Source organism: Acomys russatus, chromosome 13 (assembly GCF_903995435.1).
Source record: "Acomys russatus chromosome 13, mAcoRus1.1, whole genome shotgun sequence".
Lineage (NCBI taxonomy): Eukaryota > Metazoa > Chordata > Mammalia > Rodentia > Muridae > Acomys > Acomys russatus.
Genome location: NC_067149.1, coordinates 55,604,518 through 55,618,221, shown reverse-complemented (window position 1 = coordinate 55,618,221; position 13,704 = coordinate 55,604,518). Strand labels below are relative to the sequence as shown.

At 38.4% G+C, this 13,704-nt stretch overlaps 1 protein-coding gene across 1 annotated transcript; it reads left to right on the top strand.

The window, feature by feature from the left end:
* Positions 1-2,722: 2,722 nt before the first annotated feature.
* LOC127197525 (killer cell lectin-like receptor 2) lies at positions 2,723-13,323 on the top strand. Its single transcript, XM_051155457.1, has 6 exons — positions 2,723-3,109; positions 4,354-4,443; positions 5,185-5,412; positions 7,347-7,489; positions 9,052-9,155; positions 13,018-13,323. Exons 1-6 carry the CDS (start codon positions 2,989-2,991, stop codon positions 13,169-13,171), a joined length of 840 nt encoding a protein of 279 aa, XP_051011414.1. The 5' UTR covers positions 2,723-2,988; the 3' UTR covers positions 13,172-13,323.
* The last annotated feature ends 381 nt before the right edge of the window (positions 13,324-13,704 follow it).

Genomic DNA, 13,704 nt, shown 5'->3' with positions numbered 1-13,704 from the left:
AGTATGTGCTAAAATATAGTCCATGTAGTATCTAAATTAACAACAATAAAATAGTGTAAATGATTTAAATGATTAGCAGTAGGGGATAACCTGATTATTTACTATATGCTGTACAGAAGGGATTAATAACTATATATGGGTTTAAATGTCTTGATAAATATTTAGGAAGTGCAGAATTGCTTATCATTTATTATAAAGTATCAATCAGAAACGTGATACAAATTGGTGTGGTGGTGTACAGCTGTCATGCCAGCACTGAAGAGAGCGAGTGAAGAGAACTGTGAGTTTGAGGCCAGCCTGTGCTACAGTAAGACATGACAACTGTCTTTAAAAAATAAGCCAAACAAACTGAAAGAAAAGCAAAGAAGTAAACAATCACAAATCAAAGCCATAGTGTGTAGCTCAGGGGAAGTGTTTGTTGAGCATGCTCATTGTATTAGATTTGATGTCCCAGCATCATAAAAACATCAGCAGTGAGACCACTTTGTATGCAATGACACCGACATTCACGGTAAACTTTCTCTATGAATAAAAAACTCGAAGAGTAAACAGAAAGAGTTTCACAGTGCCTTGAAGACGTTCCTAAGACACACTTAGCTGCAATTAACTTAGTTAAAAAACAAAAGTATTTTTACTTTTTATCAAATAGCAATGTAAGAAAAATTTTCCAACAGCCTGTTAACAAAACCAGGAACAGAGGAACTTCAGTACTCTCTTTTTATCAGTGGTTTTGCTAAGGATGCTGGCTTTGCTTTCTCTGACAGTGTTGTCTTCTCAGTGTTCAATTTGATTATTGCGTTTGGTGGCTTCGCCCCGTGTCCCCCCCCCCCCCCCCAACCCCAGCATATAGCATGATACGTTAGTTTATTTATTTATTTTTGCTTTCGGTCAGAAACAGCTTTCATCATACAGTTTCCTCTTCTTCTTTTGGTTAAGAGGAGGGGCTGAAAAAATCACGAGTTCCAGTGTCTCTTTGAGGAGGTTTATTTCTGCTTTTTCTCTTGGAGCCTCTGAGGGGACATAGCCAGGAAAGGCCATCTTGTCCCCCAATTAGGTAATCAATTCCCTCCACCAGAATCACTTCCTCCCATCGGCACAGGTAAGAGCTGATTTTATTGTATTTCTATCACATGATCATATGTAGTCTAGAGAATTTCAGATGGGGTGACATGAGAGCGGGATAGGTGGCGAAGCCTTGTTGTTAGAGCTTGGCAGCATGTGAAAACTGGAGTTTGTCACTGGTTCTTTTCTGAGTGTGTTGTGACTCCTGATGTGAGCTAGAAAATTAAGATAGAGGATCTATGGAGCTCATTCCTCTTTTTGTTTTGTTTTGTTTTGTTCTGTTTTTCAAGACAGGGTTTCTCTGTGTAACCTTGGGTGTCCTAGACTCACTTGGTAGACCAGGCTGGCCTCAAACTCAGAGTGATTTGCCTGCCTCTCACATTCACAGAGATCGGCCGCCGCCCTGAGCGCTGGGATTAAACGTGTGTACCACCACACCCAGCTGAGTTCAGTACTCTTTATCTTGGCCAAAAATTTAAATATAATTCGCTTAGGAGAAGTCATAACAGGAGCCAGCTATGATGCCTCAGTGGGCAAATACTTGCTACCCAGCCTAATTGACCATGTGACTTTCATCCCTGGAACACAAATAAAGGTAGAAGGAGAGAACTCACTTAGAAAAGTTGTCGTCTGCATACATGTACATTGTGGCATAGGTACACACCCAACAAAAAATGAAATAAAATAAAAATTAAATTTAAAAAATCGGTAATCAAATATTTTTAAATATTAGAGAAAACATGAACAATTGCTGAAAACTTTATTAAAACACTGGAGAAGAATAATTCCATATGCAGTTTGTTTTCCATATTATTTGTTGCCTATAATCTCAGTTAATGATGTAAATAGAAAGATTACTTACAAATATTTACTATTTAATAATACATTGATATCTATTGTCAGATTAGATCCTTATGAGCATGAAGTAATTACTGCGTAGTGACAAAACTCACTTCTTGTAGGCTCCTTTGGCAACACCATGTACTAGAAGATTATAAGTGAAATGATCATATACATGGAATAATTTGGAATTAAGACATCAGGTTGCATCCTGCAATGCCCCTTTCTCTTGCTCCCACATCCCATCCCTGAATTATTCTACTTTCCTGGTTTCTGCAGCTACTCCAGGCGATGTAGCATCTCTGAAGACTTGGAGCCAGGACCCTCAGATACAAGAAACACTGTAGCATTTTTCTTTCTGGGTGTCACTTACTGGGCTAAGGAGTGTCTTTCCTAGTTACAGGCACAATCCTGGAGAAGAAGGAATGTATAGGCTATGGCTAAGTGGAGAGGTTGGACATCTCAGGCGTTTCAGCTTTAGAAATATACCCAAAAGATATTTCTAATTTTTGGAGACCAAAATGTTAATCATCTGTCGTATTAAACTTCAAATATTCTTTGAAGGTGGTGACTTGGATTTACTGATAGTCATGTATAACTGAAAACTCTGTAAGAATGTTCTTATAGTCATGTGTTTACCAAAATCTGTAAGGAACTTTAAAGCAAAGATTTAAAAAATTTTTATTTGAATTGATAGTTTTAAAAGTGTTTTAATGCTTTGAAGTAGTACACAATTTTGCTACCAAAACTTTAAAAAAATGTATGTAGAATATTTTGAACAAATAGGCTGTGTCAATATTACAATGGCTTTTTGATACATTATTAATTCTATCCATGTTTTCTAATAATGATTGCTGTGACCATTCGAAGTACAAATGACTTTAACAGAAATGTGCAAAGACTTCTCACCTGTAGAGCAAATCAAGGTCTGTGGATGTTAGGGTATTTAGATCATTCAGGGAGTTAGTCAGACCCCACCCCCTTCCACCCAGTGCAGCATCAGATCCAGGTTCCTTCCTAAAGGTGGACATTTAAACTTTTTCTTTAGAAATTGCTCAAGGCCATAGAACAGAAAACATACTTCACATGAACAAGATGAGTGACCAGGATGTCACTTACTCAACTGTGAGATTTCATATGTCTTCAGGGTTGCAGAACGTAGTGAGGCCTGATGAGACTCAAGGGCCCAGAGAAGCTGCCCACAGAGGTAAGTGTTTTATGTGTCTACATTCACCTGTTTATGCATTGCAAAGTTTTGACCTTTGTAAGAAATAACCCTAATTCCAGCTATTAGCTGGTAACAGATAAAGCCTGAAGGGCAGCATAGAGCATTGGGAGTCTGTACGAAAAGGGGCATTGAAAAAGGAAAAGCAAGAAGTGAACACATTCTGTCAAATTTGAGAAACCATTAGGAAGTTTTTGAAATTAGTCTAGTCAAGACAGGATGCACGGGATGGGATAGCAATTGAGATGTAATAGGAATGATTTTATTTTTCAATAAAAAAAGAAAAAGAAGCAGAGCCAAAAAAAAAAAAAAAAAAAAAAAAAAAAGAAAAATCCCTGAAGCCTTTAAAAGTAATAGACAAATTAGAATCTGAAGAAAGACCAAATGTTCTAGTTAGAAAATTCTTAAGGAACTGAAAAGTTTTATTAGAAACAGTACTTTCACTCTCACAGAAAATGTTTAATTGTCCTAATTATTCCCAACATCTGATGCAACAAAGCAGCAACAGTCGCCCATTAGAGGAGGAAGTTTCTTCTTGCAAAGATAGATGTGGAGGAAGAGATCAGGGGTGAGAGAGTATAGTGGGGTGGGAATGAGTAAGACACACTGTGCATTTCCAAAAATGTCAAAGAAGAAATAAATCTCATTTTTAATCCTCTTTTTCTGCTCACTCTTCACATGCTGTCACTGTTGAACTCCAACCTGAGAGTCTTTCCTTCTTTGATGTAGTGAAGATTTGCCGTTTTACTTTCCCATTCCAAGCAGGTTTTTAGAACCGTCTAAAGAAAAATAGAACTTGTGGACAAAAGAGACAATTAGCTGCTAGGTCTCTTTAAGGGCAGGGCTGTATGCAGGTTAGATCCTAAACAGCCATGGTTCCCTTTCTGAAGGATGCAGTTTTGATCCTGTAGAACTGGGTGATGGCACACAACTACCATGCAGCTCCTTCTAGGCTGACTCAGGAGGATTCAATTATGAACAATAAAGGTGAAAGCAGTTCAAAATCTGGTGAAACTTCACACAAGTAGGACTTCTGAAGTCTTCTGCGTGTTAGGCAGAAAGCTACAAGATTGAAAGCATATTTTCAGTCGTTTGGTATAATGGACTTCTGTAAAATTTTTAGAGACCAGTATCTCCTTGTTTTCATGCTACAGAGAACTAGAATTAGTACTGGGATGTGCTCTCTTCATGGTGATGAATTCCTTGCTTTGTTTTGTTGATTCAAGAGCGCTCAGTGCCCTGGAAGCTCATGGTGATGGTTCTTGGAGTTCTTTGTTTCCTTCTGCTGCTAACTGTTGCAGTGTTGCTGACACAGAGTGAGTAACTGGGATGCATCTTCTTTGCCTTTCTGCCTAAGCAATGACTTTAGACACTAATGATGCAGCTAACACACTCTGTCCATCGTCCTGCCTTATATAACCAGGCAGTGTGCAGGACAGCTCTGGACTTTAATAGTTTTGCCTGACACACTGCAGCGTCCTGTTCTTTCACATATGTATTCTGTGAGCTCTGAAGCTGCCTTGTTCTATCTCATGGTCATGTTCCTTCTGGGCTCAGGTGATTGCGAATCTTAGGGAATCATTCTGTGAAAAACAGCTGTGCAGAAGTGACGAGCTTCTCTTCATTTTTTTCCAGTGTATATTGAAGCCATGGTTGCATAAATAGACTAGAGCTGTACAGTGCCATTAAAGCTCCAGCTGTATTGGATTCTTTCACATATTTAGTGGAAGTCACTCCCAGCCTGTGCTAAAACATGGCCATATATTCTTTAGTTAGGTATGTATTTGTAAGTTTTATGCTAACTGATACAATTAAAGATTTGGAAGGTACAGTACTTCCACCATAATTTAATTCATCTGTATCATTTATTTTACATTAAGTTGGTGATAGAGTTTGGTGTCATTTCCATAGAGTAAATTGAGGTGTTATTTTCTAAATGTCAAAATACCAATTAAAATAATGACATGTGTTGTCAGTCAAGACTAGGCTTTTTTTTTTTAAATTTCAATATTTACCCCTTAAGAGCATTTTTGAATTATATATGCTATTTCCTTTAGTTTTTCAGTATAGACAAGAAAAACATGAACTGAAGAAAAATCTTAACAACCTTACTCAAATGTACAGTACCCTGCAAAATAAAAGCTACTTAAATAATGAAATATTGAGAAATAATTCTCCAGAGTATGATGCCTCGAAACAACAGAAGGAACGAGATTCCATCCACAGAGAACAGAACAGATGCTTCAGGGAAACCAAGATGGCTTTAGAGTGCTCTCAGCCCACAGGTATGGAGGATCTTGACTACAGAACTGCATTGTTCTCTAGTTTCTGCTCCAGAAGCTTCCAAGTCCACTTAGCAGCTACATGCTGGGGACTCTGGGTTAATGGTTTGGGTTTTCCTTATTTCATGTAGTGGCCTGGAACGCCAGAAATCTCTCTTTGGATTAGGGGAGTCTTATAGTTTCTCGATGTCAGCGGCCATTCTGGCTTTCCTACTGCTCCCAGGAGATGTAACCACAAGTCAGAACTGCTAAGAGTTCAGGTCCTTTGGGTTTATGGGCAAATCTGTGTCTCTAACTTTATTGCTGACAGAGCATGCACTTTTTAAAGCAAGAGTCTATGTACCAAATATTCAGGCTAAAATGGACTAGAAATTTATATAGATAAAAAATTGTGTGTGTGTATGTATGATTTCCTTCTGTCTTGTTATGAGAAGGTTGGTCTGTTTGTGACAAAGGATCCTCCATTTAGAGCACATAGCAGCTTCACCATGGTGTCCACACTGCAGAATTCTGTCAGTGATGCAGTGAATAAAGCTAGATAGATGAAAATATCAAGCATTTTAAGAAATCTTTCTTACTTTTCAATGTGCCTGGTTATATTTAAATAATACAGTTATCATTCATTATTAAATAGTTTTCCAGATTTAGAGCTTACAAAGAGCTCTTGCACATGGCCTGACTGTGATGTGGTAATGGGGGACTAATATTGTTAAAACTGCCACATTATGAAATATGTGGCAGGAAAAGAAAAAGCTCCAAAAAGTCTCTAAAGTATTTCTGACCCATGAAAAATGTTTTCTGTAATTAATTTGAAATAACGTCATCGTCTGTAAATGACAGCATAATGATGTAATCCCTAAAATTAGGAGGATGAGAGAGGAGGATTATAAATTTGCATACAATCTGGGCATCCCAGCAAACTCCAGGCCAGCCTTAGCTGTTCACAGGAAGCAAAGGCTGGAGATTGAGGTTGTCAGCAGAGCATAGCCATCCCAGGACCTCACTATACAAAGTCATCGTACTGACACGTTGCTGCTACACAAACTGCCCACATTTTTCTGTATTCAATTTGCCACATGGGCATCCCAGCGAAGACATCACACAACCAGGAGAACAGACTATCGTCATCTTGAGCTCCTTTGGGTGTCTCTTATGTCTCTTAAGGTAACAACATTTAGCAGAGACCACACGTGACTCAGCTCTTAGTGCGCAGTAGCATGTGGTCCTCTGTGTGCACAGTGCGTTACTGCAGATCTGATTTCATCCTCCATGTAGCTGCCTGTGAGCAGCAAGTACTTGTTTCCCATGCACGAGGTCATGGGATATTACATGCTTCTGCCTCTTAGAGTCAAGCTGGGTTAGAACGCCTTTCTGAGTAGAACCATAAAGGGTGGTCCTTGGCCTGGGTGGCTCCACTTTGCACTGATCCTCAAGTTCATGCGTGCTGATCACATAGGTCAGCCTCTCTCTTTTGGAGATTGGAGTGTCAGACGTGCTTTCATTCGGTAGCCCAGGCTCACTTGAAGCTCACGGTATTAGCCAAGGCTGGCATTCAAGTCACCACTTAGCCTAGGCTGGCCTCAAACTGTTGGTGATCCTCCTGCCTCACTGTTTGGAGTGCCCAGGTTATAGTCATAAGTCATCAGCCTGAGCCGCTTTAGTTCCCTTTGAAGAATAACTGGCAACTTTTTTTTGAGTATACGTGGTACATTTTCTCTACTGGTTCACCCACAAAAGACACTCAAGCTGTTTCCATAGCTACTGTGATAAACAGGGCTGCATTGACCATGGGTATGCAGGAGTCTCCCCCCATTCTATAATCTCAATTTCTGAGAGCTGTGAGATTTTATGTAGTTATAGATGTTTACTAAATACATCCCTCTGATAACAGATTACCAGAAAATAAGCAGTTTAGCCATTCACCATCTCTGTTGTAGGCAAACGTGTGGAAGGACACCTGTTCTGCTGCGGCATAAAGTGTTATTATTTCATCATGGATAATAAACGCTGGAGTGGATGTAAACAGACCTGCCAGGATTGCGGCTTATCCTTTTTGAAGATACATGATGACTGTGAAATGGTACGGTAGACACTTACCTGTCGCTGTATTCTCCTTGACTCTGTCTCTTGGATAGTGAAATACCGAACCCAGGCAGGTTTTCTTTGAAAGATAGACCTATATTGTTTTCTTGTCATGTGAGCAAAACTGCAGTAAGAATGTCCCAGGAAACTCCCTTTTGCTCCTCACTTAGTGTCAGGAGACAGGGTCTGTTTTGAAACTTGTTACTACAAGGCTACCTGTATCTTTCAATCTTCTCCATTTCTCAGGAGTCTGCAAAAAGAGTCCCTTAGTGAAGCATGGCTTTCCCTGATAAAGTTTAAGCCTTTGGTGTAGCACATCCTGTGACTGACAGTTACTTATCTCCATAGAGTGCCAACTAAAGCCCCAGAGGCCACTGTCTAGGGTTTGCTCTTTGGAAGTGAGACCCCCAGAGATGAGTAATCAGATGACAATAGGGCAAGTAGTTGCCCTCTGGGTCGATATTCAAAATGGAAACGATGTGAGAACCACAGAAATGAGTGGTATTTCCAGTAAACCTTATGGTGATTTTCACTGAAACTGTTCATAATTTTTACTTCATATTATTCTTAAGTTTTGTAAAAAGATGCCATCTTTAGAAGTGAGTACTTAAAAGAAAACAACGTTGCCAAGATGGTGATATTTTCTGTTTAAATTATTACCAATGAAATATTTATCAAATATGAAGCTTATTTTTTTTAGCAAAATGATTGCAGAATCACCTTGAAAGCTTTGTTATTTAGAACATGGCACAATATTTATACACCAATTTGATATATATTAAATAACTGCATAAAATGGTTTTAAATGTCAGGTAATAATGTAATTTTCCATTTGACAGAGTAAGTATAATCAAATTTAAACCCATATTGTAAAATATATTCAGTAACTTAATTAGACATTATGCCATTCAATTGGCTCAAGTAAGATCCTCTAAATACTTCCAAATATCTTCCACCTTCTCAAGTTCTGTCCTCTGCAACTGAACTAGAGAAAGGCTTTCCTTCTGTTCAAGGAGTTTACTGCACAGCTTCTTAACTTCACTTACTTACTGCACAAGATTCTTTATCTCTATGAATTATATTTGAAGACAGGGCACTACTTCCCATATGAGCAATTCCAATATGTTTCTGTAGTATATGGGAATACTCATTTAATAATTTCATAGAGTGTCGGAAATTGTTTAGTGATCTACTTATGTAGGGCACATTTGTGGGCCTTAAGCAGAAAGACTGTGTTGAAAGCCAGCCTTGGTTACATAGTGTGATTTGGTCTAAGAAACACAGTCATAAATCATGTGATGAACCCAGTATTTCAGGACACATGAAGTTTTTATTTTAAGTGACTTATTAAGGTGACATCAGTTTTGTTATCAATATGCTACCAGTAGGGAGTCACTTCAAAAAATGAACATGGTGGAAGTTACAATGGTTGTACAGGAGAGCAGAGAACTGACACAGGAATGCTGGGACCTTTTCCTGAATGTTCATTCTCCTAAAAAAAAAAAACAAAAAAACAAAAAAACAAAAATTGTATCATAAAGTATATTGTTTCCTTTACAGAAGCTCCTTCGGGATAATATGTCTCCAAACAATTACTGGATTGGATCGTCATATAATATGAATACAAATAAATGGACATGGGTTGGTGGTCACCCATCTAAATTGTGAGTTATTTACACTCTAACACTGGTGTGGGAATTGGGAAGATTATGTGAAAAGGGGTTCTCCCATTCACATGGTTTTCATCATTGTTTATGGAGCTCTTGGGTAAGGACTAAATGCATGAGGCAGTGTCAGAGTGTGCGTTACACAAGGACAATGTATGGTTGAGGAGCTGAATGAAAGTGCGATAACACTGCATACATCTCAGGACTGTATGTTCTTCCTTTTTAAAATTTATTCAGATTACAACCCAATTATTATCCCATCACTTGTATCCTCCCAGTCCCCTCTTTCTCCTGCTTTCACACTATTTCCCTCCCTTAGGTCTATGACCTAAGGGGATCTCCTCCCCCACTATATGGTCATAGGCTATCAAGTCTCATCTTGGTAGCCTGCTTATTCTTTCTTTGAGTGCCATCAGGCCTTTCCACCAAGGGGAGGTGCTCAAATATGGAGCACCAGAGTTCATGTCAAAGTCTTTTTTGTTTGTTTGTTTGTTTATTTAATTAAAAAAAAAGATTTATTTATTATGCAATGTTCTGCCTGCATGTACACGTGCCTGCCAGAAGAGGGCACCAGATTTCATTATAGATGGTTGTGAGCCACTGTGTGGTTGCTGGGAACTGAATTCAGGACTTTTGGAAGAAAAGCCAGTGCTCTTAACCTCTGAGCCACCTCTCCAGCCCCCAGGACTGTATGTTCTAAGATGCATGGGGCAAATCAACAGCTTACAATGTTTTGAAGTGACTGAATTATCATGAGTATCTTAAACATTCATTTGGCATTTGTTACTGCAGTTAGCTTACATAATTGCTTGTTATTTTTAAAAATAAAAACATGTTTTTATGTACACACCTATGTATATCTACCTTCCATCAAGGTGTTGTGTTGGGTAAACTCCAAGTTTTATGTTCACTTATTGTCTGGTAGAAAACTGTTTACTAATTATCTTTATAAATATTTCTTTTTCTTGTTTATCTCATATGCATAAAATATGATCATATCATCCCCTACACCCGCCAAAAACAACCTCTGCATCCGTTCTAATATGTGTCCCTCTCGCCCATGCCTTCCTAATTAACTGTCCATAGGTGCATGGCTGTAGGCCATCAAGTAGAGCAAACCTTTGGCCACATCCTCAAAAAAGAATGAATATTCCTTTTCCATCACCTGACACCTAACAATGGTGGTTTCCTAAGACATAGAGGCCCCTTCTGTCTTTGCAGACATTTCATCAGGTCCAGAAGGCTACATTTCACAGAGCTTTCCACCTTCTCTGGTTCTCACATTCTTTCTATTTCCTCTTCACTGATGTCGCCAGTCCCGGTAGTGGTGTAGAGCTGATGGAGTTGATGTAATTGTCTCCTTTAGGGCTGAGCACATATTCTCTTCTCTTAAGCACTTGGACCAATTCTGGCTTTCTGTACCAACTGCTGCCCATTGTAAAAAGAAGTTTCTCTATGGAGGTTGAGAGCAGCACAAGTCTAGGCCATAAATATGAATATTTAATATACGACTTGATTACTTGACCACTTAGTAAAGTGATTGTAGTAGGTTCCAACCTAGGGCCTGTGACCCCAATCTTGAGCTTTTGATTTGGGTTGCAATAGCAAATGTGATTTAATGTATGTGGTAACAGCCTCAACTCCAATAAGAAAGCAGCTAATTATCTTAAAACAATGGTACCACTGGGAACACCTTACCTAGCAGGTCGGAGCTGTGGCATGCACGGTCCAGTGCAGGGTGGGACCATTTATATCTTCTCTCCCCTGCAACCTGCAAAGCACATTCTGATCCTTTGGAAGCCATCACAGGGTAAGAGGTTTCCTGATTGGCTTGGGACTGATTCCTCTACATCCTGATGTCAAATTATGTGTTGTCTGTAGCAATAGGGTCTTACCATGTAGCTATGGTGGGTAAACAAGACTGTGCTGTATTGCAGACATCTGTGGTCTCCTTGACCTGTAAATTTTCTGGAGGTAACCTCTGCCTTGCACTTTGATTCTCTTTTAATAATTCATATTGTCTGTGGTTGTAACTCTTTTTTAAAGTTAAATTTTGAATTTTAACAACATTTTTTCATAGAATATATTTTGATCAGTTTTCCCTTCCCATGAAATACTCCTAGTTCCTCCCTACCTCCCAGCCCTCTCAACTTCAGGTTATTTCTTTCTCTTGCTCCACTAAACAAAGATAAAACAAAAAGGGGGGAATAAAATCAAACTAATTCACAAAACAACCCTGTAAGACAAAAAATTTCCCCAAACAAATAAACAAACACACAAAAAAATCCAAACTGCTAAAGAATAAAGAAATCTTACTTTTGGTTTTTGTCCATTTGTATCTTACTGTTCTGTCTATGCCCTGCAAGCCACTTAGTTTCATTTATCTTCCTCGTGTCTTTTACATTATATAAATTTAAATATTCTATTTTTCCCCATCTTAAATACAAGATTCAAAGAAAGTGATTTATTTTTACTAAAGAGTGATCCCTTTCTTTTGGTTGTGTGGATTTTTCTCTCTCTACTGTTTTTGACAGAGTCTCATGAATCCAGACTAGCCTTAAACTCTCTGTATATCGAAAGTTAGCCTTGAATTGTAGTACTCCTACCTTCATGTCCTAAATTCTGGAATTGTGATTATATCCCACTATGCCTGGCTGGATTTCTTATTGAGGATCTCCATTTTGAATGCATTCTGTAGTCATCTTCCTCTAACTATTAGTGGGAAAACTGGCTACAGTACTTCCCTGATCATCTGAGCTTCATTCCAACTCTTGATACATTTCAGCTTGAGTAGATACCTGGTTTCTGTTGGTTTATACTGAATTATTTTTCTTTTCATTTCTTTTATTTTCTTTGAGACAGGGTTTCTCTGTGTAGCCTTGGGTGTCCTGGACTTGCTTTGTAGACCAGGCTGGCTCAAAACTCACAGAGATCTACCTGGCTCTGCCTCCGAAGGTGCTGGGATTACAGGCTTGAGCCATCATACCTGGCTTATACAAGATCTTAATTAATTATTAATTAATTACTTTTTGACTTTTGGTTGCTATGTAGCCTGGGCTGGCCCTGAACTCACAGTCTTTCTGTTTTAGCCTATTTGCTAATTTGCTGTTTTAATTATTATTATTTTTTATTTTGCAGCCTTTAATTTTTTGTGGCCTTTAATATATCATGCTGTGGAAATCACTGTTGTGCTGCATACAGGGAATTCAGTAGATCACAATGTTTCAGCAAAGACCTATTAGCTATGAGGTGGGGGAAGAAGAAAGGGGAAAGAATCCAAAACATTACTTACAATCTCTGATTGTATTTCAAATCTTCCCTTTCTCCTAAATACACACGCATATAAAACCTTGTTCTGAGCTAGGTGTGGTGGTGCATACCTTTAATCCCAGCACTCGAGAGACAGAGGAAGATGGATTGCTGTGAGTTCGAGGCCAGCCTGGTCTACAGAGTCCAGGACAGCCAAGTCTACACAGAGAAACCCTGCCTCAAAACAAACAAACCAAAAGCCTTGCTCTGTGTGCAACGCACATCTGTTTTTACTTTTATTCTAGCATTTTCACTGACAAAATATAAGTGAGAAAGCAGATCAAGAATAAAGTAATTTTTTTGGGAATATTGAAAATCATTTTTACCTGATAACCAAAACTTGCAAGTGTGAAATAAGATGGAGATTTTGTTGTGATCAAGAGACCATTTCTTTCTAACGAGCTTAGAGAAAGAAAAACATTTTTGTGATGAAATTATGATTAATAGTTCCATATTCTATATACTTTGGCCAATAGAATTTTTGAAATCATGACTTATTACAGTCAGTGTTCGCAATTAAACCTTGCTCGTCATTGTTTTCATTCTTCAGAGACACGAACATAAGTAATTTCAATTCTAAGGAAGGAAGATGTGTGTTTTTATCTAAAACAAGACTAGAAAATATTAGCTGTGAAAAAGACTACTCCTGTATTTGTGAGAAGAGGATGGATAAGTTCCTTGATTCACTCTCCAACAAGAGTTAAAGGTAAAAAGAAATGTACTGGTCCTGGTTTATTTCCTGTGAAAATTTGTGACTCTTTACAAACAAGTGTTTTCATCACAGGACTTAGTCTGCTCTGCAAACAGAGAGAAGAGCTGGCAGAGGTTGGGAATGGTCTCTGGAATCTGACTTGACAGAGCACCAAGGAGTCTGCTCAGTCTATTTGCTTAAATTCCTATAGAAATAAATAAAGGACTCTAATAAACAGCCTGGGTATTTCACCATTAATAAGATAAATTATCTTAATTGAAAGCACAATTCAGAGCTAGAATATAGTTGCAGGCTTCTGTTTCTCCTTTATTAGTTGATTGCTATTTTGTTTTGTTTTGCTTTGCTTTGCTTTTTGTTTCATGTAGAAGTTTTCCTCACTGTTATAAACATTTCTTTGAGGCATAAAACAATTTCAAATTTGGTGAACAGTTGCAAGGATAGTTGAAGAAACTCCTAAATATCTTTTATCCTAGACATCAGTTGTCCTTTCCACCTGTCTTTAATCCATCTGTGATAAATTGAGGC

Bases quoted from the DNA above. Each gene is read 5' to 3' on its own strand.
- LOC127197525 (XM_051155457.1), top strand. From the start codon at position 2,989: ATGAACAAGATGAGTGACCAGGATGTCACTTACTCAACTGTGAGATTT. The intron at 3,110-4,353 runs GTAAGTGTTTTA...TGTTGATTCAAG, and splicing joins CAGAGAAGCTGCCCACAGAG to AGCGCTCAGTGCCCTGGAAG. The intron at 7,490-9,051 runs GTACGGTAGACA...TTTCCTTTACAG, and splicing joins TACATGATGACTGTGAAATG to AAGCTCCTTCGGGATAATAT.